This window comes from Lytechinus pictus, chromosome 7, assembly GCF_037042905.1.
Source record: "Lytechinus pictus isolate F3 Inbred chromosome 7, Lp3.0, whole genome shotgun sequence".
In the NCBI taxonomy this organism is placed as follows: domain Eukaryota; kingdom Metazoa; phylum Echinodermata; class Echinoidea; order Temnopleuroida; family Toxopneustidae; genus Lytechinus; species Lytechinus pictus.
The window spans coordinates 26,161,335-26,187,247 of NC_087251.1; the positions used below are offsets into that span (position 1 = coordinate 26,161,335).

Below are 25,913 nucleotides of genomic sequence, written 5' to 3' on the forward strand. Positions count from 1 at the left end.
AAAAAATAAATAAGAAAAAAATAATAATGAATAAGACATTGTTGTTACTCTTTGTCTATAAACTTGTAACTCTCCCTGTATGTCTATACAGTATTTAATTTCCTTGTGTAATTGAATCTAAATACAATGAGGTCACTTTATTGTAGTAGACCATAACAGAAAATGTGGATAATGGGCTGACTATTTATATTTGTTTTCCAATAAAGATGACTCGCCCTCAATAGAAGGCTGTCACTGTTTGGATACTAGTTCGAAATTATGGTCTGTTCATATTTGCTAATATGCAATCAAAACTCCAATTTGCGTTGATTGACAACAACCCTCTCAGAAAGCTGGCTTGTATGGAACAGATAGCTGTCCATGGCACAGAGTCATGGATACTGTTCAAGTCTAAAGATAGTAGGATCATTTTCATTATGTAGCACTTATCAGGAACCTTCACCATTACAGTGACATAGTACAAGAGCCATGATGCCTAGTATTAAAGGGGAAGTTCACCATGACAAAAAAATTGGTTTTGATAAAAGCAGAAAAACACGAGAAACATATTAGTGAAGGATTGACGAAAATCCGTCACATGTTAGCAGACTTGCAGAGTTGTAAATCTTGAGGTTTTTATTTTTGTGATGTCACATGTGACATACCTCCGTATGTCATGTACTATAAATTCCATAAAATTGTTTTTTCCCTTTGTATTCTGTTTATGATCAGACACAGATCTGCTTTTCTAAAAAAAATGCTGCCTTTCAGTCATAATGAACAATTTTTTGAAAAAGAGAATTTTTTTAATTTATATTTCATGTCATACATGGCAGCTGTTTGCATATAACTGTACCAATATTTAGCTTGATTTGTTTTAAAGCTTTTATTGACTCCAACTTATCCTCAGAGTTAACATCCCCTTTAAACCTATTATTTCTGCAGAACATCCATCCATAACAAGCCTGATTAGTGTTGATTTAGTTTTGCCCCTTTTCTGCATTGAATGGGCTGTGATGAGCATTGTCCTGTGTTTTTGACAGACAATCCCACTCGTCCTTCCTGGAATGAAAGCTAAATTCTTTTTGACCTACAGCCAATTCTACTAAACACATGTCCGAAAGCCTTCTAGTCTTGTACAACAGATACTTGTATAGGTTTTCCAGGTCAAATGTCCGCAGATTGGAACCAATCGTCCATATAGGTATTTCAAATGTCCGTGTACATGAACAAATGTCCGCATAAGAATATGGATGTCCGACTAGGGATTTCAAATGTCCATGTAGGTTCAAAGTGTCCATATAGCTAAATCAAATATCCGATTAGGGAGTTCGAATGTCCACGTAGATTCAAAGTGTCCATATAGCTAAATCAAATATCCGATTAGGGAAACCAAAAGTCACATAGGGAACTAAATGTCCAATTAGAGAGTGTAATATCCCACTTGGGAAAACAAATGTTGTATAGGGATCTCAATTGTCCATGGTTTGAAATAATGATTACTCGAACATGATAACTTCATTTTTTCATCTTTCGGCTTTTTCATTTTCTGTCACTCAGCTTTCCCTTTCCCTTCCGGCTCGATCTATCAATATGTCAGGCAAGGGATTCCCCCCCCCCCCCCCCCCGCTTCATTTCACAAATTTGCTGACCTCCTTGATTTTCATCCTTATTTTTATTTATTGATTTATTCAATTTTTTTTCTATTTTTTTTTTTTTTTTTTTTTTTTGGGGGGGGGGGGGAGATATTGGCCCTGTATGTTGTATTCGTCTTATTTATTTATGATTGTAAACATTAATATATTTCTTCCCTTTTCATTCTACCCCGCCCCTGTTTTGGAGCCGTTTATGTCTTGGTGGAGATGGAGCGCCTTTTTGTATCACTAGGCTCCTTTCTCTTCCTTCCATTCATTCCACCTTTTCAACTTTTCCTTCTCTACTCATTTGTTATAAAAGTAGGCAAACAAACAAATGTCATATAGTGATTTCAATAGTCTCTATGGGTGTGAAAAGTAATATGTTTCTTAAATATTCTGTTGTTTATTTACCAAACTATTATTATTCCTTCCACTACATATCGAACGCCACACAACATGATCTACGGACAAACTACGGATATTATTTACAATATTTTTTTACTCAAACCCAGAATATATAAATCTTAACATGGCATTTAATTTCATAATATATATGAAAAACTCATTATTTGTAAAAATGCTTGTTCCTCACAGTTATGAAACCTATTTAAGTCATAAAAATAATTATTGTTTAATTCTTCTAAGTATCAGTTTATATATATATAGATAAATTTCCTCAGTCTCTCACCCATCCCAAACATGTAATTTATCTTCTTGCAGGCACAAATGAAAATTATTTCTATTTATATGTCTGTATTTTTATCATGAATACATCAACAACCTTATTTTTTGTGCCATATGCTAAACCATCTCTTCATGAAAATGCATGTTAATTCATAACAGTTTAATTTCATACACTCATTTGCATTACTGAGGCATAACGTGCTGTCAGAAATCCAGTTCATTATATTTTGGTAATTCAGATAAACGTCCTAGACGTTATAATTTTCAATGCTGGGATTGATTTCAATTACTTTAAGTCGATTTAATTAGACGGAGTGGGTAGGGTGTATATAGCTCGATAAGAAGTAATAATTTTGATAGGCTCACTCAGGCAGGGTATAGTATTTCAAATTCTTGTACTTCAAAAACCATCATTATGCAACTAACCTTGATTCATAAAAATTACCTCTTATTCCTTAATTAATTCAAACATTAGTTCTGTCATCTTTATTGACAATTATTCATTTTTTTCCGTATCTTTTTCATCATTGGTTGATTACCTTGTTTTAGACCCTATATGAAAGACTAGCAGAGTGATGCCTACATTGTCAATGTTCGATGAGAATATTTAGACATAACAATCAATTTCAACGCATGTTACTTTAAATAAATATGTTATTTATGTTACACTCTCGGTATGAAGCATGTTTATTTCTGTTAAGCTTTCAATAAATGTTCAAGTATTTTTCCCCTTTTTATTTCAATAAACCAAAGTGTAATTGGTTCTCCCCTATTGTTTGAATAATCTTTACTACTGAACATAATTTCGATACTTAATGTGTACATTCGTCATACATTATAAGAACATTTCAATCTCTTTTTCAGCATCATTAGCAAATGGACATTTGAATTACCTAAACGACATTTGATTTACCTATGTACGATTTGATGCCTTAATTCATACATGATTATGTAACAATTGCTATTGAACGGATATTTGATTTCCCTATGGACATCTTATTTACCTATTAGGACATTTGATTTGCAAGATGGACATTTGATTTACCTATTGAAAATAAATTATATTGTGCGGACATTTGACTTCTCTAAGGACATTTTATTCATCTATTGGGATACAATTCTGCCTAATGGGACATTTGAATTCCCTATTGACATTTGAATTACCTAATCGGACACTTGCTCTGACACGGCGGACATTCGACCTGGAAAACCTATATTACCAAGTCTAGTCTTGCCCACCATACCCTCATGTTGAATAGTATTAGTTGGAGAGTGACTGCTATGTCTGTAGTTTAGAAGTGGATGTTCAATGAAAGCTGAATTTTCTTTGGTACATTTTCAAACACTATGCAAGCCATGGTTTTCAAGTAAAATACTTTTACTTAGGCAGTTATTATCAGCCTAGACTTTTCATTTCTTCCTTTGTTGTGATCAGTGCTTTTTAATTTGGGGAGAAAGAGCTTAATACAAATTGTGTGGTTTTTATTTTCGGAAACTCAATTTAAAACTTTTAGTATGTTCAATCAATTAGGCTAGGCTAGATTAGTATTGCACAAATTGTGTAACACGATACATGTTTACAATATGATAGAGTTATTATTTTTTTCAATCAAAGCTGATTCTTCCCCAATTTCAAGCCCACCCACCTTTCTTCATACTCATAGTTTGACCCAGGAAGTATTGGTCAACTTAGAGTGTTGGCAATACCTGAACAATTTGATTGAGAATTATGTTGAGTTCATTCAAATCCTTGGTTCAGCGGAATCAATTTCAAAATGCCCCTTTTCAGTGTTCCGTGACTGCTTTTTGAATTTTTTTAACTACCATTAAACAAATGAATGAACGCATCGATCTTAAAAAGCATGTTTCAAGGATGAAAGTATGTCAGTTGCATGCAGCCTTTGATATGCTGGTATGATCAAACAACAGTTCACATTTTAAGTATATTTCAAGAGTGCTGGTTCATTAGATTGAGTCAATCATGTAAAGCTTTGTATTATTCAGTATGAATGGATAGAACAATGCACTCGATTGTACCTAGACCTTCAGAGATGTCTAAAACAAATTACTTTATGATATTTTCTGTTTGCTTCTTACAATGGTTCGATTTCAGAAATATATGCTGTCCCTGTGAGGAGTATTGCCAGTTGCAGACACAACAGTTTCACAAATTTCAATTATTAAAGAAATGTTTGTTACAGAAGTTATTTGAATTAGTAATAATAATAATAATAATAATACAATATACTTGGAGATCGTTTAATTAAGAAAGAAGGATGTAACAAATTCATCTGGATTTTAAAGCAAAATGGTTGCTTTACTCTGAATGTTGTAGTTGTGTGGAAACATTGAATTGAATAAGAAAAATAATTAATGATCATGATCATCATCACCATCATCATCTCCACCATTATTTTTTACCAGCATCTTTTTAGGTCAGCGTAAATTTATTATGTTGCTTATATAACGTACCTTGAGTTGGTGTATGAACACATTCATCTATACACCTGCAATGTTGCCTCATTACCTCATAAACAAATAACAGGTGTGTTAACATTCTAGTGAATCTATAATGCCATTTAATAGCAGGCCATCAAACAGCTGTATAGTCTTTTAAATAAGTGAATTGCATAATGGAGATGACAAGGCCAATCTCTGTGACATTTATCATAATCATATACATTGCTTAATTTGTCATATGGTATGATTCCAAGGTCATAATTTTTCCCAGTTAAAACCCTAATTTGTATTGGCAAGTGTGACAAATAACAATTCATTGTTTTTATATGACATTTTATGAATTAGATTGCGTTTGTTAAATTTGATCTCGAGGATGGATGCATCCCTAGTAATAGGTCATTTCAATCGGCAATAATTTTGATCTTCATTTATTCTATTTTTATTACGTATTCAGCATTTATCATAGGCCTACAGTTATATGATTTTAGTTACATGTTCATAATTTTCATTAAATTGTATTGTTGGAATGATGTTGATCAATGTTGGCCAATACAAATTAAGAAAAGAAATCTGTTATGAAATTGCAAAGAAAAGGATAAAAATTAAAGGGTTTTCATTACCTTTTATTTGTTAGCACTTATACCACTTTCAAGTAAAGATGCTATCAGACAGTCTCAATGGTTTGAAGCACTAGCTATTACATGTTCATAGTTTTCATTCAATCGTTATTTTGGATTGATGTTGATAAATGCTGGCCTATACAGATTCAGAATATAATTCTGTTATGAAATTACAAAGAAAAGGATGGAAATTAGCAGGTTTATCATTTTATCTGTTAGTACTCGTATGTCATTTTCAAGTGAAGAAGCTATTAGACAGTCTCAAATGGTTTAAATCACCAGCTATTGTCTCATTGTGTTTTTTTTTTCTTAAACTTTAATATAATGGAGACAGAAATCTTCCAGCCAATATTTTTTTAGTAAAAAAAAATGCTGCTCCATCTAATATTTCAAGCTTGGGCACGATCTTCGTAGAGCAGTTCACCTTATGCATTCTGTCTGTCTCACTGTTGCATGGGAAGACCCGAAGCTGCTGTATCTATTACAAGATAAGAGAAAGAAGAGAAAACATCATCTTTTCATATGATTTATTCAAAGACAATCATCATGATCAGCCATTATTTCTTCCAAACAGCCCCTCTTCCTCATTTCTTTTCTTATTTCCCCTCTCCTCGCTCTCCCTTTTCACCCTCTTTCTCTCCCTCTCTCTCCTGTTCATTTTTCTTTTCCTCTCCCTTTCTCTTTCTGCCTCTGTTTTCCTTTCTTTCTCTCATTCACCAGTTGCATTTATTCCCCTTTTTCTTGGCCCATTGATTCGCAATCTTGTTATTCTTGTTTTTTGTTTCTTGTCGTATTATTTCTTATTTTCAGCTATTGAATTTTTATATGATTATTTCTGTTTGCTGCCTCATTTGTACGTAATTATTCAGCCTAATTACACTTTCATTTCTTCTCTTTCTTGATTTCATCTCTCTTCTGTCTAAAATTACTTATGGTATGCCAAAGTTATACTCTCATTCATTCTTCTTCCATCACCCATCCTCTATTTTTCTATCTTTTTCTCTGTCCCTCTTCTCTCCTTTCTTTCTACATCTTCTCTCATTCTCTCACTATCTCCCCCCTTTCCCCTTTTCTCCTCCCTTTTTCATTTCTTTCTCTTTTCCTGTATTCTTCATATCTATCACTTGTCTTTGCTCTGATTCCGTATTCAAAGTTGTCTCCCTCCCACTCTCTGTTATTCTCTCACTAATGCACCTTCCTACGTGCAGCCACAGTTGAAATACTGATTATTCCCTTGTCGTCCTTGTACTAATAAGGCAAAATCAATATGTATGCATTAATCTCGGAAACTATAGTAGTCTAGATTGAAATTGAAATGTTCTGCTCTGAAAGCAGATGAAGACAAACTTTAAAAAAAACAAGCGTAATTGAAAATTCATGTATTCCGAATGGCCAGGAAGCATTTTTTTTTTCCATGCATGGTCTAAAATTACCTCTCATTATAATTGCATGAATTGCTTATAGGAATAACTGGCAGCGCTGTTGGTGCGTAACCTGAAGCTGGTCGAGGATATGATGTGATTAGAGAGGAGGATTATGCAACCATCCAGTGAATTATTCATGATCACATGACATTACAATGTTGAATGATATGTTTAATGAGCAAAAGCATAGTGTACATGCTGTACACATCACGTATCATCAGCTATATCAGCTTATATTGAAATTCACAATGTAGCGGAAACAAGCCATTTTATCCTGTAGAAAACATAACCATTCTCAACCCAGGACATAAGTGGGTACCATTAGCATGATGCTGCGAGTATCAAATCGGTAGCCATCATGTAATTTTCAGTAATGTTGATTAATAACTTTTGCTGAAATTCAATTCTGTTCATTACACCAATATATCAAATATTGATTCTTTTGCAGCATGTTTGAATGATATGCATTTTTTGTGAACAAAGGATTATTTATGATAAACCTACATTGCCAGAGGCATAGAACTGAAAAGGCAGTGGCGTAACTACGGGGGGGGGGGGGGGGGGGTTGTGGGGGCACGTACCCCCCAATCGGCTGGCCAAAAAAAAAAATGGGGAAAAGGAGAAAAATACGGAGAAAAGAGAAACGTAGTGTGAAAGAAGATATTATTGTTCATTATAATGTTATATTATATTATAATTATAAGAAACATTTTTTTTCATAACTTTATGAAACGTACTTTGCTCAGGGCCTATGTCTTCATTGTTCCTGGTGCTCGCATTGTCTGTTTAACGAGATATAAAATCCTGTTGTACTAAAACCTCCCCTTTTCAAGTCAATATACACCAAATATATTTCCTCGCACTTCGAGTTATTATTGTTTTATGTAGTGACATATGCTTTTTTTCATGACTACTTAAAGTGATTGCCCCATTTTAAGGTCTTAATATAAAACATTTCCTGTCCGTGATTTTGTTCGCCTTAGTGGATTGGTGAGATATGTCTGCTTTTCATGAATTCCTAAAATCAGTCCTTAAAATGTCCCTTTTTTCTGATCTGAATATAAACAAATTTCAGCTCGCGCTTGCATCATTTGGTTAGTGAGATGCGTATGATAATCATGATTACAATGACTACAAAGAGTGCTTCATGTGTTTAGATGTAATTCTAGCAAAATCAGCAAGCACTTGGCACTCGCATTATATGACTATGGTGAGATATGTATACTCTTAATGGATTTCTTAAAAAAATATTCTTTAAAATATCCCTGTTTCGGGTCAATATATAAAAAATTTCAGCTTCTGCTTTGCGCTCGCATCATTTGGATAGTGAAATACGTATGGTCTTCGTGAATTCCCACAAACCAGCCTTATAACCCTAAATAGACTGGGCTATTTCGACACCTAAGAAGACTGGGGGGGGGGGGGGGGCTGATTCAGCCCCCCCTTATGATCTCGGCCGTCGATCGCGCGAAAATTGGCACGTGCGTTACCCATGGCATTATCTACAAAACTATAATATCAAATTCTGCGAAAAATCTCATTGCTCATTAATTATGCTAATTTATGCGTAAAATCATAAGATTGCTCTAATTAATAAAATAATGCCCCTAAAATGCTAATTTTTGTTTCACATACTCTAGATAGGCATCTGATCAATTTCATTTTTCAAAAATTACAACATCACATTTATTTTCTTATGTATTCTATTGTTTTCTAAATTTCTTATGTATTTCTTTGTTTTTCGACTTTTTGTTTTTTATTGTTTTTTCAATGGAAATTGTCAGGGACTTTATTTTGACCATAAACAAGATAAAATAAATTGATTTTAAGCAGTACAAGGAAAAATAATGATATATTTATGAATTTTGGCTAAAAACACTATTTGCATTGGATTTGTACACAAATTAACGTTTTTGAGTAATTTTGGGTCTGCATGCACTTACGAAATGTTGCGTAATTTCGGAACCGCGTACACGGGGGTCACAATTTTGGTCTCAAAAGTTGCGCGAGACTTGAAAGTAAAAAGTCAGCAAGCGACGCGGTCAAAAAAATTTGAGCGGCGGATTTATCGCGAAAAATGTCGAGGGGGGATTGAATCAGCCCCCCCCCCCCCCAGTCTTCTTAGGGTTAAAATGCACCTCTTCAGGTCTGAATTTCCTAATTTTCAGCTCGCGCTTCGCGCTCGTAATATTTGATTAGTGAGATGCGTATGTTAATCATGATTACAATTGCTTCATGTGTTAAGATGTAATTCGAACAAAATCAGCAAGCACTTGGCACTCGCATTAGATGACTATGGTGAGATATGTATACTCTTATTAGATTCCTAAAATATAGTCCTTGAAATAATTGTGGTCAATATAATATACAAAAATTTCAGCTCGCATTGTTTGTTTACCGAGACAGATACGTATCATGATTACAAAAATGAGCTTAAAATGTCCCCTTTTTAGGTCTGAATATCAAAAATTTTAAGCTCGCGCCTTGCGCTCGCATTATTTGATCAGTGAGATACATATTCGTTTAATGGCACTGTCCTTAAAATTTTTCTATTAGGTCAGTAATCCTGGCAACAGCACCATTCGTGCGCTCACAAAGTGACTCAAAATTTTTGCTGGTGCCCCCCCAATGCTGTGACCCACGGTACGCCACTGTGAAAAGGTATACATGTACTTGATTGATTCCAAGTATATGAATACTGTGTGAATTGCATACATTCTTGCAATACTTTTAGAGAGAAAAAAATCCATAAATATTACTGTTTTAATATCTTGGTCTGTCATTTTATTCATGCAATTATTCTATAAACATGACATACTAAGTTGTTGCTCTTTTTATTTGTATAATTTTTTTCAGTTTATTGCCCAGTGCTTACAAGGAACAAGGATAAGCATTGTCAAGACAACTGGTGCAGCTGATGTGGAGGCTACCATCCAATTCATTGTTCACAAAATACAAAAATTGTAAGTTTAATATTTAAACTTTTGTTTTAAGAAGTAGTTAAGACACCAAGACAGCTCTAAGGGCTTTAAGGCCATCGCACACCTTGATAATGATTGGTCTGTGACCCGATTTTGGAATAAATTGTTTGTACATCTGATTTGAATATTGGAACATGAAATATATTCTAATGTCAAAAGTCTGAATCACCATATAAATATTCAAATTCATGACTAATGCAATCATCCTTACAAGTAAATGCAATTGAATCTAATCAAAACGACATCATGGCAATTGTATGTTTGGCTGAGATTCAAAGCCAATAAAGCTAATAAAGACTTCCAATCACCCCAAGTTTAATATTACCATTCCAGCCTCAAAATAGATATATTTGTTTACATTAGATTTTCAGATAAAATGTGTGGTTTGTTTCAATTTGGGATCATAGAATAGTCATAATGTCTTTGATGGTCTTTACTTATTGCCCCTAATTATTACCCATCAAGAGAATAATTGACTATAGAATGTTGTGGGTGGACCGGCCCAAATTGGCCGAACATTAAGAATCCCCCCCCCCCTCCCGCTAGCTGCAAATGCTGTAGCTGTTTTACTTTTCGATGGAATATATGAATGGGGTCTGTAAATTTACCAGAATTTTGCTTCTTATTCAGCACCGACTCTTGTTGCTAGGATGAAATTGCACAAAACTTTATACTGCGATTTTTTTATTGTTATGCAGTTGACTTACTGACTGATGTACATATATGTCTCAAATAAAAAAAATGCAATATTGTAGCAATATTGTGATGTTGTGAAGCATATATAAATAGGGGCTTTGGAAGGTGCTTACCAATGTGTATACTGCTGTGTATTGGTAATATTACTGTAATATTGCAGTTTATACATGTATGACCAGGGGCCCGTAACACAAAGCTTAGCAATCATTGTAGAACATTTTTCTATGATTGATTGCATTGAGTACAATGTACAATCAATTGTTAAAATCAAGTGTACGATTAATGGCTAACCTTTGTGTTACGGGGCCCAGTTCTATTAATTCATGGTAATATTTGTTAAAGGGAATGCTTCGCTGTATACTTGTAGTGAAAAAGTAACAAATTGAATGGTTAACCAGTTCGATTTTACTTGCTATGCACCACATATTCATTATTGATCAATCATTCCCTGAGGTATGAAGTAAACTTTGTACTTGAACATTAATGTGCTTGCCATTGAATCTATAATGAATTTATTATTCATAATTTGAAAAAATGCAGGATGACCTCTATGCACAATTTTCCCAATTATATTTCTTGATTTTATAATTTCTTGCTCATATGCCAAGGTTGATTTTATTCACATTTGCAAGATTTAATTAATGTCAGAAGTCATACAAAAATGAGTCAAATTTACACATTGATATAATTTTCTTTCCAAAGTAAAGCTTAAACCCTATGGTTTCAGATGTCTCATACTATACCTGTTTTATGAATATATGTTAAACCAATATCTAGATAAGTTGCAAATTGAAATTATGATGGTTTACTTTTACTAAGAATGTAATTGTCTCTTGAGATTGATGTCAAACTGAATTCTATTGTTTTACATGTCTCATACTCTCTTTCTTTCATTAGGAAGTCAATGACATGTTCCTAGTTGAGTTACAATTTATCCTTACTCGTACAAAGAAAATACTGTCTTTATGAAATTTAAATAGCTGATCCCTATTTTGGAAAATGTTTAATGTCTTTTAAACCATATAGCAATTACCAATATCAAAGATTATTGCACTAAAACATTTGTTTATTTTCTATACAAAATCCATGATTTTGTGTTTGATCTTTTAAAGGACAAGTCCACCCCAACAAAAAATTGATTTGAAAAAAAGGAGAAAAATCCAACAAGCAAACTACTGAAAATTTCATCAAAATCGGATGTAAAATAAGAAAGTTATGACATTTGAAAGTTTTGCTTAATTTCACAAAACAGTTATATGCACATCCTGGTTCGTATGCAAATGAGGAGACTGATGACGTCATAATTTTCTCCTCATTGTCAAGTGAAACAGTGATTAATTCCTCCCTGAACATGTGGAATTAGCAGTGTTTAATACTATATGATCTAGTCAACTTGGTCCTTATTGTCAAATCTGTAAAAAATGAAATATTGTGTAATTCAAACAATAAAAAACAAAAGAAATAGTGAGTGATGGACATCATCGACTGGCTCACTTGCATGATACTGAGTTGTGCATATCACTGTTTAGTGAAAAATAAGCGAAACTTTAAAATGTCATAACTTTCTTATTTTACATCCGATTTTGATAAAATTTTCAGCGTTAGGCTACTTTGATTTTTCTCTATTTATTCAAATCAACCTTTTTTTGGGGTGGACTTGACCTTTAAAGGACATTTTTATTTTTGCTTTGAGAATTTTGACAATTACAAAAAGGGATAAATGCTCATTGTTCATGATCATGGAATCTTTGTTATGCAATCTCAATAACCATGGTAACAATGCTCAGTAGCCAATCACAATCAAGTGTTCCATGGAAGTTACTATTGGACTCTTTTTTCTCCTTATTATCTTTAGTTGCAATCAGAATGCCAGAGTCTTGTCACCCATTAAGATCGGGGTCTGTGGAAGTGATGGCTTCATTGGCTCTGTCCTCAAACCCTACGTTGAGACGTTCTCAGCCAAATCATCAGAATGGCTCAACTATGTCAAATTCTACATCGTCCCAACAGGTTGGTCATTGTATTAAAAAAGACAAAACATAGTCAGCTTTAATGCTAACGGTAGAATGGGTTTAGAAGAGGCATGTAGTGTTGTACCTTTCTAACTGTCCTTCCATTCATCCGATCTTCCTTACAACAATGTTTATGTTTGTATATCCCATGTGATAATGTGAAAAATATTGGACAGATTTGTCATAAATATTCATTTGGTCAAAAGTCACATGACAACATGAATAATGTTGGGCAGATATTCATTTATGGTGTTTAGATACATCACACTAAAACAAGGGTCAAGTTAAAAAATCAAGGCTGAATTTCTCTCTATATATGCAAATGTGTTTCCATGTTGAAACATAGAAAAATGTTATGCACCAAAGAAGTAAACAATGCTTCACTGATCACATTCAGTAGTGTATCTGTGTATATGTCTAGTTATATTTTGTTTAGTTGTTTACATGTCTAATGCAAGTTCATACTTGTACAATAATGACAGATACAACAATGTCAAAGGTCACATTGTCTCACCTACTGGTTCATTATAACCGAAGCCCAGTTTCCCCAACAAAAGAACATAAACGCACGTTAATATTTCAGTTTCCTTTATCTAAATATCCCATTCCATATTGGAAAATTGGAAATAGTATGGTGTCTAACTGTTATCTTTACAGGTAACAACTCTGTGGCCAAATATTTGAGTTCTGTTGACACGAGGTACAGCTCATTATTCCAAGATTCCCTCTGGAAGGAAGTCTGGGAAAAATCAGACAAAGAGGCTGCAGGTAAGACTATTCAAAGTATTCAAGATCGATGAGGAAAGGGTCATTGGCCTGTATTCTGAACTTGGGTTTGATTTAAACTTTGGTCTAAAGTTGTGGTTTAACTATGGATAGCCAATTGTGACAGGTGTCTCTAGAATTACATGTTCATTTTTTCTCCGTTCATTTGCCACTTGAATCATTCATAAGTGACTGGGAATAAATACTGAAGTAATACTCTTTATCATTACAACATGGGGAAAGAGCCAAGTATGGTGCAATTTTGACATTTTTTTTGCATTTTTGGCTTTCCATAATTTGAACGCAGGTTTAGACCATGGCCGAAGATCAAACGGACTTCAGAATACGGGCAATTGAGTTAATGTTTTGTTTTAAGTTATAAACAAGTGTTTGAGTGTGTCTTCAATAATAGTTTTCTATACCAGTTCTTATCTTAATTCCTAATTAGAATACACTCTTTCTCGGATTTCTTTCATTTTCTCTCTGTCAAATTATGTTTCTTGATGATTCCCTACCTCTATCTCTCTCCTTTTTGTTGTTCTTGTTTTCTTACCTTTTTTTTTTGCTTCCTTTCCTTTTGCTTTTCACAACCGATTACTATTTCTATACATGTATCATATCTTGCCATTCTTCTTCTATGTTCTTTTTTGCCAATTAACAGCCCAGTCTAACACCTTGTGTAATTCGTTTAAATCTGAGAAAGAAAATTTCTTGGAATAGATGACAATGACTCATTGTGTAGAAGTAACTATCAATGAATCATTATGGAGCATTGCATAATCATTATGTAATCATTGCCCCTTTTTCAGCACCTGTTGCCTTTGTTAAAGTACTCTCTCATTTGACTTCAGAGAACGTTAGCATACAATTTAGAAAATAAATTAAAGATGAAATAGACATATGGATGATGTTGTAAGTTATTCGAAACTCACTATTAGAAGCTAGAAATAAGAGGATCACATCTTCACAAAGAATCAACAGATAAAAAAAATTAAACAGTCACTCTGATTATGTAAGATTGGATTATACTCCAGTATAATTTACATTTTTAGCCTTATTTAGATCTTAAGTTACAAAATTATATGACCAATATTTTTTTATGTTCTTTTTATATTGATTATTCAAATCTATATTTGTTTGAAAATGCAAACAGTCAGCCATTGATTATTCAGTTGCGGAAAAAGAGGTAGAGAAATTTCAAGGGACAATCAAGTTTTTATGAAATGGAGGTACTTAAATGGTCACTAAAAATCTATTTCTAATTTTATTGATTCCCATTTTGTAGAACGTTCTATTCCAACAAATTCTTCATTTAATTGTGTTTTATGACAGCTGATAAGCGAGAAATAGCAAATCGTGTTGAGAAATATCTGTCTGGCGCCACCACGAGTCTTGGTCTGCCCATCGGAGAGGTGATGCTCACATGCAAGCAGAGGGGATCTGATGACGAATCTTGCCAGAAATTTGTTCCATTTATTAGTGTGAGTAGAAAATGCTCTTGCTGAACAAGAAAAGCATTCAAGGCACTGTCCGGAATTCTGAAGTCGGATTTAACTTAAACTCAGGTTTAAAGTTTTGGTTTAAGTATGGATAGCCAATTGTTACATAAAACACTAACAGTAGAGATATCATATTTCAGCTCATTTGGTTCTCAAATCATTCATAATTGTCTAGAAGTATGAATAGATGATTGTCTTCACCATCGATGAATCAGGAAAGAGCACAGTAAACATAAGAAACATACAACTTAATAAAACTTTTGACACTTTTGGCTTCCCATAATTTTAGCAAAGTGAAACCTGACTTCAGAATACAACCACTCTATTTTGCGATTTAATGGGGAGTAGATGACTGCAGACTCTCTGAAAAGCACTGGTATTACCTGTAATAACTGTACCGCCTGTTTTGTTTTGTAATTGCCGATAAATGAGCAAAATAAGAATGGCATCCCAGTCAGATGTCATGTCTTTTTCTAAGTAATAATGATACACTGTTCCCGCATGTGCCTGTGTGTGTTAGGAGATCTTCAGTGTGATCATTTTTCAGCTAAGATTTCAGGAATTGACAAAGTTAGGTTTATGTTGATGTACCAGATCTAGATTCTAAGATGTAAATATAGTGACAAATGAACCTTGATTTTAAAGGCATTCTCTTTTTTTTTTTGCTGCTGCAGCTACATTCTCTTAAATTCATTATTGTCTATTTCTATTTTCAGAATGTTTTAATCGGTCCTCCAAGTTCAGCATTAGGAGCAGTGGCCATTGCGGGTGAGAGCTAAATATCATCCAATACAAAAAAGAAATAATAAATAGTATTGCCCTTTTTCTCCCATGGACACTTTTAGTTATAACATTGCACCCAATATACTTAACCACTTGGGCCCGAATCCAGGGATATCTTGGGTTATAGTAATGGGAAACGTACTGTAATCAAATTGAGTTAAAAAGGTTACTAGAATGTAGGTCCCCTACCACACAATAAACCACAAGGGTGAATATTATTGAAGTCCCCCACCACAATGAACAGTTGTCCCAGCCACATGTGGTGCCTTACAATTCATGACATAACAATACAAAGTGTTTAAGCTATCACACTTGCCAGTTTGGAAAACTGCCAACACTTTCACTTTTCTCAGATGAATGAAATAAATACACTTGTTATTTTCTAACCCCCCCCCCCCTTCCGGAAAAAGAAGGGTAGAGAGGCAATTAAAAAAAATAACCTTATACGTCTGACCCCCTTTTTCCTCAATTCTTACTTCGCTTCTTATTGAAGCCATAATAATTTGAGAGCACTACAACTTTTCATATGAACTATAAATCAAATAACTTACAACCAAAACAATAATCAGTTCAGTTGACCATCTACACCCTATTAATTTGTTGTGACTCTCTTTTGTGTGTAATGTTGCAAATGAATAGTGCAAGCCATATGAAAGATTGTCAAGCCACAAACCACAATGTGCCAGAGTAGAATTCAGCACTTTTGCAGTCAAGAATCTTCAAAGCAGTATTAGTTTAAAGAAGAAAATAAATTGAGGGAGAATTAGTTGTGAATACTCTGAGCTTGAAAGACTTAGAGAGAAGGCAGGATGTTCTGTTGGCATTGTCTCAGGGCCTTCCGGAACTGTTACGTTTAATTAGCAGCTGTCACTTGTAAACTTAATCCTATTGATTAGTCAACAATAAAAGGTCTGGCACTTGTTTCCTACTGTTATAATAAGGGGGCTGTAACACAAAGCTTAGCAGTCGATTGTGTAGTATTAATTGCACAAAATATTGATGTAATCAATCATAAAAACCCGCCCTACGATTGATAAATAACCTTTGTGTTATGGGGCCCAGAGGCCTGCAAAAAAAATTATTTCCTAGTATTATGGTAGAAAATCGTTTTTTTTTCTGTTTTTTTTTGGGGGGAATTGGATTTGATCACAAATATTTCTGCAATGGCCCCCACATTAGATGTTCATGTTGAATCTTATTACTTTAATGAGAATGATAACTACTTGCTCATATTTGATATAATGATTTCTACCATTATAATCATGTGTTATTATTATGTCAATTTGTATAAATACATTACTTATTTAAATTGTTTATAATGAATTTGATATTGAATTCTAGTTATACACAATTGTATCGGAAATTAATGAAAATTAAGGTCAATCTAATATTATAAATATAATAGCGCACGTATCCACCTTGGTAGGTGCTCAAGGCGCTTCTATTTTACCCCGGCTAAGCTAGTCTACCGATTCTGGTGTGCACAGCTTTTTGAGGAATTACTTCCTGCCGGTACCCATTTACCTCACCTGGGTCGAGTGCAGCACAGTGTGGATAAATTTCTTGCTGAAGGAAAACACGCCATGGCTAGGATTTGAACCCACGACCCTCTGTTTGAAAGGCGAGATTCAAAACCACCTGACCACGACGCACCCACATTATCTTTCATGTTTATGATTAATACTTTTACAGAGAGTGAAGAGTATGCAATGGGAGGTAGTCTGCTCTCGTCAAGTCCACCCTCATCAGCCAAGGACAAGGTGGATGGGAGTACCCCACCCCCAAGCCCAGCTGTCAGTACTACCACCGTCCCACAGAGGTATGTATAACAAGTGCCCCTCCCTCAAGCCTCGCTGTATAAGATTTTACCTTTCAGAGAGCTGTTCGAGGGAACAAAAAATTGTTTTTTCCGTTTTTCCTTTTTCCGTTTTACCACTTTCAGTTCGCATGGTTGAACTATTGGAACAGCTTAAATGCTCTCCCTCAAGTTCAACCTTAAAGTAGGCTCGGTTTCTGTGCTAAGGATAGGATTTATTGTCTTTTTTATTATTCTGTCCAAGGAATACTGAGGACCCTTGTCCTGCACTTTATTTCAACTGCTTTTTTTAAATTTACTATCCATTATTACCCATTCTTCACACTGTACATAAAACACTTATTTGTTTCATTTTCTTCTCATTCACCACTGCAATCCTGAAATATTTTATTATTCCCTCCCTCCTCTGTCCATCCTAGCAGCAGCAGCAGTACCTCTGTCACCCCTACCAGTCCTCCCACACCAAGCGGCAACAGTGAACTCCTGGACCTCCAGGTGGAGTACTGGCCCATGTCGGGGAGCAAGAAGGATAAATCGTCCCTCAAGACCGCGTTCCGCTCCCTCACAGTCTACCGTTTACCGTCCACCAGTGAGGCTCCCGCGGCGACTGCTGCCCTCTCCATGGTTGTCGTCACCAAGGAAAAGAATAAGAAAAGTAGGTTTATATCTTTAGGTTATAGGCACATTGACCAGCCAGAATAGTATGGCAAACTTCAGTGTAATGTCCATTTCATAATATGAATTTTTTTAAATCTCATCCACTGCCAAGCGCAAATTTGATGCCTTATTTGTTTTCAGCTGTAACTTTGTGTCTTGTTAGTGAAGTTTATCAGTAGGAGGATTGGATTTGCCTGAATACTAATAAAAGTCATGTTCATTTCTTTGTTTTTTTTTTCTTTTATCAGTGGTAATGATGATAGAGAGAAAAATGCAGTCCCAAGAGCTAAACAGTAGGATTTGCTTAACCCTAAAAAGACTGGGGGGGGGGGGGCTGATTCAGCCCCCCCTCGACATTTTTCGCGATAAATCTGTAACGCGAAAAGCTGGTGCCGCGCCGTTCCATGACTTTTTTCTTTCAAGTCTTGTGCAACTTTTGAGACCAAATTTGCGACGCCCGGGTACGTGGTTCCAAAATTACACAACATTTTGTAAGTGCATGTCGACCCGAAATTGCTCAAAAACGTGAATTTGTGTACAAATCCAATGCAAATTGTGTTTTTAGCCAAAATTCATAAATGTATCATTATTTTCAATTTTACTTATCAAACTCAATTAATTTCATCTTGTTTACGGACAGAATAAAGTAGCGGACGATTTCCATTGAAAAAACAATAAAAAACAAAAAGTCGAAAAACAAAGAAATACATAAGAACTTTTAAAAACAATAAAATACATAAGAAAAGAATTGTGATATTGAATTTTTTTTAAAGTACATTTGATCAGAATCCTTCAAAGTGTCTGTGAATAAAAAATTAGCAGTTTAGAGGCCTTATTTAGTTAATTAGAGCAAATCTTTGATTTTACGCATAAATTAGCATAATTAATTAATTATGAGATTTTTCGGAAAATTTGATCCTACAGTCTTGGAGATTATGCCATGGGTAATGCACGTGCCAATTTTCGTCGCGATCGCGCGGTCGACGGCCGAGATCATAGGGGGGCTGAATCAGCCCCCCCCAGTCTTCTTAGGCATCAAAATAGCCCAGTCTATTTAGGGTTATTATTATTATTTTATTCGGCACTTCATCAAAAACAAAACAGCATGTACAATGCAAAATTGAGAAAAAATACAAAAATACAAATAATTTTTAGACCCTTTCTCCCCCAACCAGGTAGCCTGGGTAGGGAATAGGTCAACTTAATGGCCATGGCCCACAGGCCTTCCCTCCCACTAAGTTGATGATTGGTGTAACTTAAGTTCAACTTGTTTACTTTCTATTATCAGCAGTGATGAGGATAGGGAAGAAAACTGCAGTTCCCGAGCTCAAGAGTCAAACAGTAGATGGTATCTACAGGCTGGTCTGTACATCAAGAACACAGGACTACTCCCTTACAGGTAGGTGTTGGTTAGTCCTACCCCTAACATCACATAGTTAATAAATTCCACCCACCTTCCTCAGTGATAAACATGTTCTTATGCTAAGAAAAGCTCCATCTATAGCACTATTTTCCCCTCATGATTGAGATCTCTGATTCATTCAATTGACCCTGGTTATACAGAATCACCTTACCTAATGCACCTTATCCAGCATTTCTTGTTTCCCTTTTGAAAGATGTTTATTTTTATGACCTTCAGAAATTTGGCTGAATACAATTGTAGTCTGATTTAAATTTCTTCAAAAAAGAGTTTTTATTAATAAAGAAGGTTATTGAACACAACATTAAACAGATATATTGCGCTATGCAAACACTGAATCATAATCATCTGGATGGTGTCTACAATCTATAAATTAACACTATTTTCAATATAATTATTATTACACATTCCCATTTATCAAAGAAATGTTATGAATTAATCTGTACTTCTCTAAAGTACAGATTTATTTGGAATATTTGCTTAAATATCTGGTGGTATGAAAGGATTATAATATTAGTAATGATAAATAGCTTGTCTGGAATTGCTGCTTATTGTCTATGGTATAATGTAGAGACCTTCCTAAATATGCAGGTAGAGGGTAAATGTAAAAACAATTCATCCAAATTTAATTTCTTTTAAATGATATTCTTTATTTTGTCACATTGAACCCTTAATAAAATTATTTTGATTTTTCCAAACTGTATCTGTGTTTATCAATATCGCAATTTAACCACTTGCCAATTTATTTATTGATCACTGTATGAATACTTACTATAATTTCATTGTGTATGAGCATGTAATTGGATATTTCTCTCAATGTAATTCCATCTTCCCTACAGTAACTATTGACGGCAACGAGTTATCGCGGGTGAAATTTTTCCAGCTGTCTGCACAGTGGCAGACGCACGTGAAGCTCTTCCCTGTCGCACTGTTCGGTCACGTGGAAGCGCCCTGCTAGGTAGATGGCACCAGAAAGACAGCCACAGGATGGCTTGACGGAGACAATCAATGTATGCTGCTTTATAGGTCACACGTAAGATGGACCCTGCGCACAATCAGGATAGCTATTTATTGCGATGATTATTGTGATGATCATTTAACCTTTTTGATGATCAATCATCACTCTCATCAGGATGTCGGTGACGTTTGTGTATAAAGCTACGCAAGGTCTGAGACAGACAAAATGTTGCTGCTGAATTTTATTTTAAAGACATTATGGTTTCATGCTTTGCCAATCTCATGTCTCTATAGTTACTGAACACTGTCCCTGAATTCCAGCAGATCACTTTTTATATGATCTTTGAAAGAGTTTACTCTCTGAATATGATCTTTCCCTCTGAAGAGAGTAGTCATTACCATTTTTATTTTATTTTTTATGTTTTGTTCACAAATCATGACTGACACTCAATTTTAGGACAGGTTGCAGAAAGGGTGGTTAGCAGTTCAGAATCTCCTCTGAACCTTGTAGCATAGATAGGATATTTCCATCTGATCTTATGCATTAGATGCTGCAATGGGGCAAAGAATATGAAAGCAACTTGTCCCCAAGAGAAATGGTATGTTTTATGTTAAGCAACCAGTTCTCCATGTTATTTTTAGTTTCTTGTCCTCGTAAGTTGCTGCTGCTGCCACTCACAACCTTTGCCGGTTTCTGTCCGACACCATCAGTATTATTTTCCATCAATCTATGCTGTCAGTCCCCTCAAATCATGATCTCTTCTGCTCATTTTATCATTTTCTTATCATCAAAAAGAAATTGTTTGTTACATTAAACTTTGTTCTTTTATAAGAGGTGCATATTTCAAATGATTTGTTTAAAATTTGGTGCTAAGTTTGGCTCTGTTGGTCATTGAACTAGTCCATGATGATAAATGATATTCAAAACATTTCCTGGGACATTTTTTTGCACATATTGAAGTACTGAAAAGTTTCTCTTTATCGATGTCCAGGAATGCTTTAAAGACAGTTACTTCATCGTTTATATGCTCAGTAAATTTGCTCAAGATGCATTTTTCAGTCTGTATTGATCTGGTCTTTTCCCCGCTAAATCCAAAGTTGATATATGCAGATGAATATAAAGAGGCTGGATGGACATAAGGTTAAAGAGTCATTTGATATATGAAAATTAGGTCTTATGATGGCTTCCTATAAAGTGTGTATCTGTCTTTTCCCCCATTGTTTTAAGGGGCTGGCAAACATTTTAATAGTCTTTCCAAGTGATTTGTCTGGCCAAAAGATATTATGAGAGGATCCACTGGTTAAGCATATGAAATGGTCATACAAAAAAAAATGTGATACACACATTCACTTCATTTAAATTTAAAGAAAATAATTTGGAAAATAAAAAGGAATGCTTCTGCTTAAGCAGGTTTTCACCCTTAATCATTTTTTTTTCAATTCTTTTTCTTTTTTTTAATTTGTAAATAATTGATTGCCCCTTTCAAGCCAGTTGTATATGATTTGTTACATGCCCTCATCCCCCCACCAGAAAACAAACAAACGGGAAGACAATGAAAATTTTTTAATTTCTATTTTCATTACCTTAATATCGCCATCAGTAATGGTTAATTATCAGGTAAATTTGAATTTGTTTCGAATCAGAGATGGTCCATAGAGGAATTGTGCCTACCTCTTTACTGCATGTTTTTCTTTTCTCATTGTGATATTTTGAGGACACATTCAATGTTCTAAAAAATAACTTAAATATTTTGCAAAAATGTAAAAATGACAATCAAATAATGATCACAAAAATTTGTGACATAAATCATTAATTCACTGAGGAACTTTTCTAAATTTGAATTGAATCAATCTCTTTGTCTAATTGAAATTAAGATTTTAGCAACAAATTAAAGTTGTCAAAATTCTGTTTCATACAAATTCCTACCTTGGATGTCTTGTTCCTTTTCATCGTCATTTCAATCTCCTCATCCTTTTTGTGAAATCCATCATCTGGTATGAAGCTTTATCACTTCGAGGAGCATTGATCTCCGTGACTGCCAACGGCATACATTTGTGCAATATATAATGATGAAGATGAACTTGACTAATGCCAAGCATTGAAGAAATAATATGTCCAATTTTGATCCCATTTCTAATTTGTTGATTTTGTATATTTCAGAGTCCACATGTTTTGTTTTCCTAAAAAGCCATAAGTTTATGCTTCATTCTAAACAGTAATGATTGATAGTAATGTACCATGTGTAATATCAGTTTACATTATGAATGGGATGTGTAAGTAAATTATATGAGATTGCAGTAAATATAATTTATCTCCATGCCAAATCAGAAAATGGCTTTAAAGTTTATTGTTGATGTACACAGTAATAAAAACAGTAGTAATATACATTCATTGATATATAATTGTCTCTAATTATGTCTTAGTTTCATTACCATGATTTTATTTTGTAATAATTATTTTGTAAAATGGGCTGCAAATTTGAATGCCAAAAGAAGAATGTGAAATATTAATTTTATTTCATTATTCTTTAATTTCTTGAAATAATTTAGTGTTCCTCCAACCCACCCCCCTTTGCCAAACACATAATGTAACCTTGGTAAAGGTGATTAGTAACATTGTTCAGGATTCAAAATGAGATTCATTCATTCAACAGTGATTCCAATCATAATTGCAATCCTTAAGGTCAGACAGGACTGACCAGAGCTTTATAAGCTGAGTGGTCAGTTTTTCATCAAGCTATCCATGATGTTATGATGAGGGTTTAGGGTACTCTACGATCATTAAACTTCCCCTGTGTTGGTTTAAAATAACAATATGTTAAACTTTTGATTACAACACGCAAAGAAATCTCAAAGAGTTACCTCAAATTTTTGGCTACAGACTGCATCCTTCCTCAGTGATGTGACCCGATTTGACCTTTAATAGTGACATAGTGATTGATGATCAGGTCGTAAACATACAGAAAATTATCCATCCTTGTTGAGGGAATATTTTGAGGTAATTCTTTGATGTTTCTTTGTGTGTTGTAATCAAAAGTTTAACATTTTGCTAAAAGTACTCTATGTTGTTACACAATTCTTCTGGCAGGCATGCCTAACTACATACTATGCTCTGATGATATAAAGGATGAAATACCAAACTTTTGAAATCTTTTCAGTTTGCCATGAAACATTGATCACAATTTATCAGATCAATATGTGTGTATCCATTGCCACCACTACAGAGTAACACATACATTCTTCATATTCCTTTAAAATTTCTCAGCACATACATTCACGTAACTATTTTTCCAGGTGAAAAGGTGTTCATAAACTAGTATTTCTTTGTTCAATATGTTTAGTAGACAGCGATAGTATTCATATAGACATAGCAGACATTGTCCATGCTGTTTTGCAGTGATTTCTATCTTGACCCCATTTCTGGAAATGCGGGCTTCATGAGGCTGATGCAAGAAGTATGACAATCATCTCACTAGCCCCACTATACAAAATTAGCTATTGATCGTACGCTTGATTCATATGATAGTTCGAACATAGTGATTAATGGAAACAATCATAAAAAATCTGTCATTACGACCAGTTGCTAAGCTTTGAGTAATGGGGGTCATGATTTTTATTTTAGTTTTCGTAGGATTTGACAAGAATGAACAGTAGAGCATTGTGTGCTTTAATGATTTTGTGTTATCAACTGTGCCAGTTTGTAGTGTGTTCATATATGACATACCTATAACGTTGCAATGGGTGCCATCATTTTTCAGAAGACTAGGTATCAATGGCAAATGTTTTAAATGTATGAATGGTTGCCCTTGGCCAATCAAATGGCTCCTGTTCAGTACCTATAAAACTTTTTCTGTTTATCACAAGGTTTATGCAACAGGGCCCCTAGTTTGGTTTATGTATGGGTACAGTTCACACGAAGACTGAACGGTCCCCAAAGTGGTGTGCTCCATTGATATTGTGTGATGTGTGAACACACTCTAAATGATTTGGCCACAAAAAGTGGCTCAAAATCTCAATAAAATGACAGTAAACAGAAATGCCTTGTGATTTATTACCCTTTTAATGGCATGTAAGAGAAATTCTATATTTAAAAGAAAAAAGCAGAGACAAGAATGAAATTCATTGGTGCTATGATTTCTGTAATGCTTGTTGATATTATGTAACAGATGTTGTGTCCCATACATCTCATTTATAATTCATAAAGGCATGCATCTATACTGTTATCTAGTTCAACTTCACAACTCATGAAAAGCGGTCTCTTATATTTCTGTTCAGTTTGGTCTGTAATGATATCTTCGTAGATGATTTAGCTCTTCCTACTTAAAATAATGAATGGAGTGTCTGTTGCACCGTTCTATATTGTGTTGAACTGATTTAAATTGTGTCTATTATTTTTAATGCTATGCAATTTGATTTGTACCCATTTTTAATGCATACAATGCTAATATTTATTCATTTCTTGGGTAATGTTTACATGCTCTTTTTTAATTACAATGTAAATGTTTGTGAGAGATACACCAGTGCGTATATTCAGCCAATTTGCTTTATGATGCACTGGATCGTATGGTCATTATCTTTAAGGCAAATGATAGAAATGTGTGTAAATAATCAATTCTGCTGAAGAGTCTAATCTGTGTATGTATATTCTATTGTCTTTACATTTTGATCAAAAGCATTTTAGAATATGATGTTGTGCTTGTAAGATTGAATAGAGTATTTGCCATATATTATCAATGCAGCGTGTTTATTGGAGTTGTCACTGTATATATTCTGTGCATCATGCAAGTCTAAGTGATAGTATATATAATGATCAAAGTGTAAATAGCAAACATATATATTTTTTTCGTTATTGTTATTTATCATCATTTTGATAACTATGTTGAAAGTGGCTGATGTTTTGTATTTTTGCCATCCACAATTTTTTTTGTCCTCCTTTAATAATATTTTCAAATTTGTATTGATCGGTTTAATATTAATTCCAATTTGCAAGATTTAGCTAAGCTGGAGAATGACTTCCAATGGGAAAACATAAAGATGAGTTCTTATCTATAGGTTTATGGCAATAGAATGGAGTTGGTAGTTGTTGAATTGGTTCTGAGAATTTTTATCATGGAATGGTAGTGCATACATTGTATCAGAGCTTGTGGAATTTTCTATTCTTTTACAAGAAAATTCATGTGTATATTACAAGAAAACGGAATCTGAGAAGCAATCTAGGGCCCTGTTACAGCAAGGGGAAAAGGTGTAGATTCCTAAAGCAGCAATAGCAATAAATGAAAACAGTTCCGATGATAGCAAGAGGCAAATATATGATTCCCTATCGCAGTGCAAAAAAAAGTAGTAGTAGTAGTAGTATAAAATGCCATTGACAGTAATGGATGATTGCATGATGACCCAATATAGCAATGGAGGCAAATATTTTTCGAATTATACTAGAAGTGATAATTGTTCCACCGAAGCATACAAGAAACTGAAATCCTCCCGTCTCAATTCATACAGGGGTGTAAGGTGTTCATAGTAATA

General features: G+C 34.3%; 1 protein-coding gene across 1 annotated transcript; it reads left to right on the plus strand.

Moving 5' to 3' along the window:
• Window positions 1-9,093: 9,093 nt before the first annotated feature.
• LOC129265345 (phosphofurin acidic cluster sorting protein 2-like) lies at window positions 9,094-24,878 on the plus strand. Its single transcript, XM_064101460.1, has 10 exons — window positions 9,094-9,102; window positions 9,661-9,767; window positions 12,337-12,491; window positions 13,151-13,261; window positions 14,591-14,739; window positions 15,474-15,525; window positions 17,233-17,359; window positions 17,776-18,011; window positions 19,302-19,412; window positions 20,273-24,878. The coding sequence occupies exons 1-10, from the start codon at window positions 9,094-9,096 to the stop codon at window positions 20,389-20,391; spliced, it is 1,176 nt and encodes a 391-aa protein (XP_063957530.1). The 3' UTR covers window positions 20,392-24,878.
• The last annotated feature ends 1,035 nt before the right edge of the window (window positions 24,879-25,913 follow it).

What these genes read in the sequence shown, in the direction of transcription:
- LOC129265345 (XM_064101460.1), top strand. An exon ending in ATTCTACATCGTCCCAACAG is followed by an intron (nt 12,492 to 13,150) that starts GTTGGTCATTGT and finishes TTATCTTTACAG; the next exon opens with GTAACAACTCTGTGGCCAAA. An exon ending in ACTACCACCGTCCCACAGAG is followed by an intron (nt 17,360 to 17,775) that starts GTATGTATAACA and finishes TGTCCATCCTAG; the next exon opens with CAGCAGCAGCAGTACCTCTG.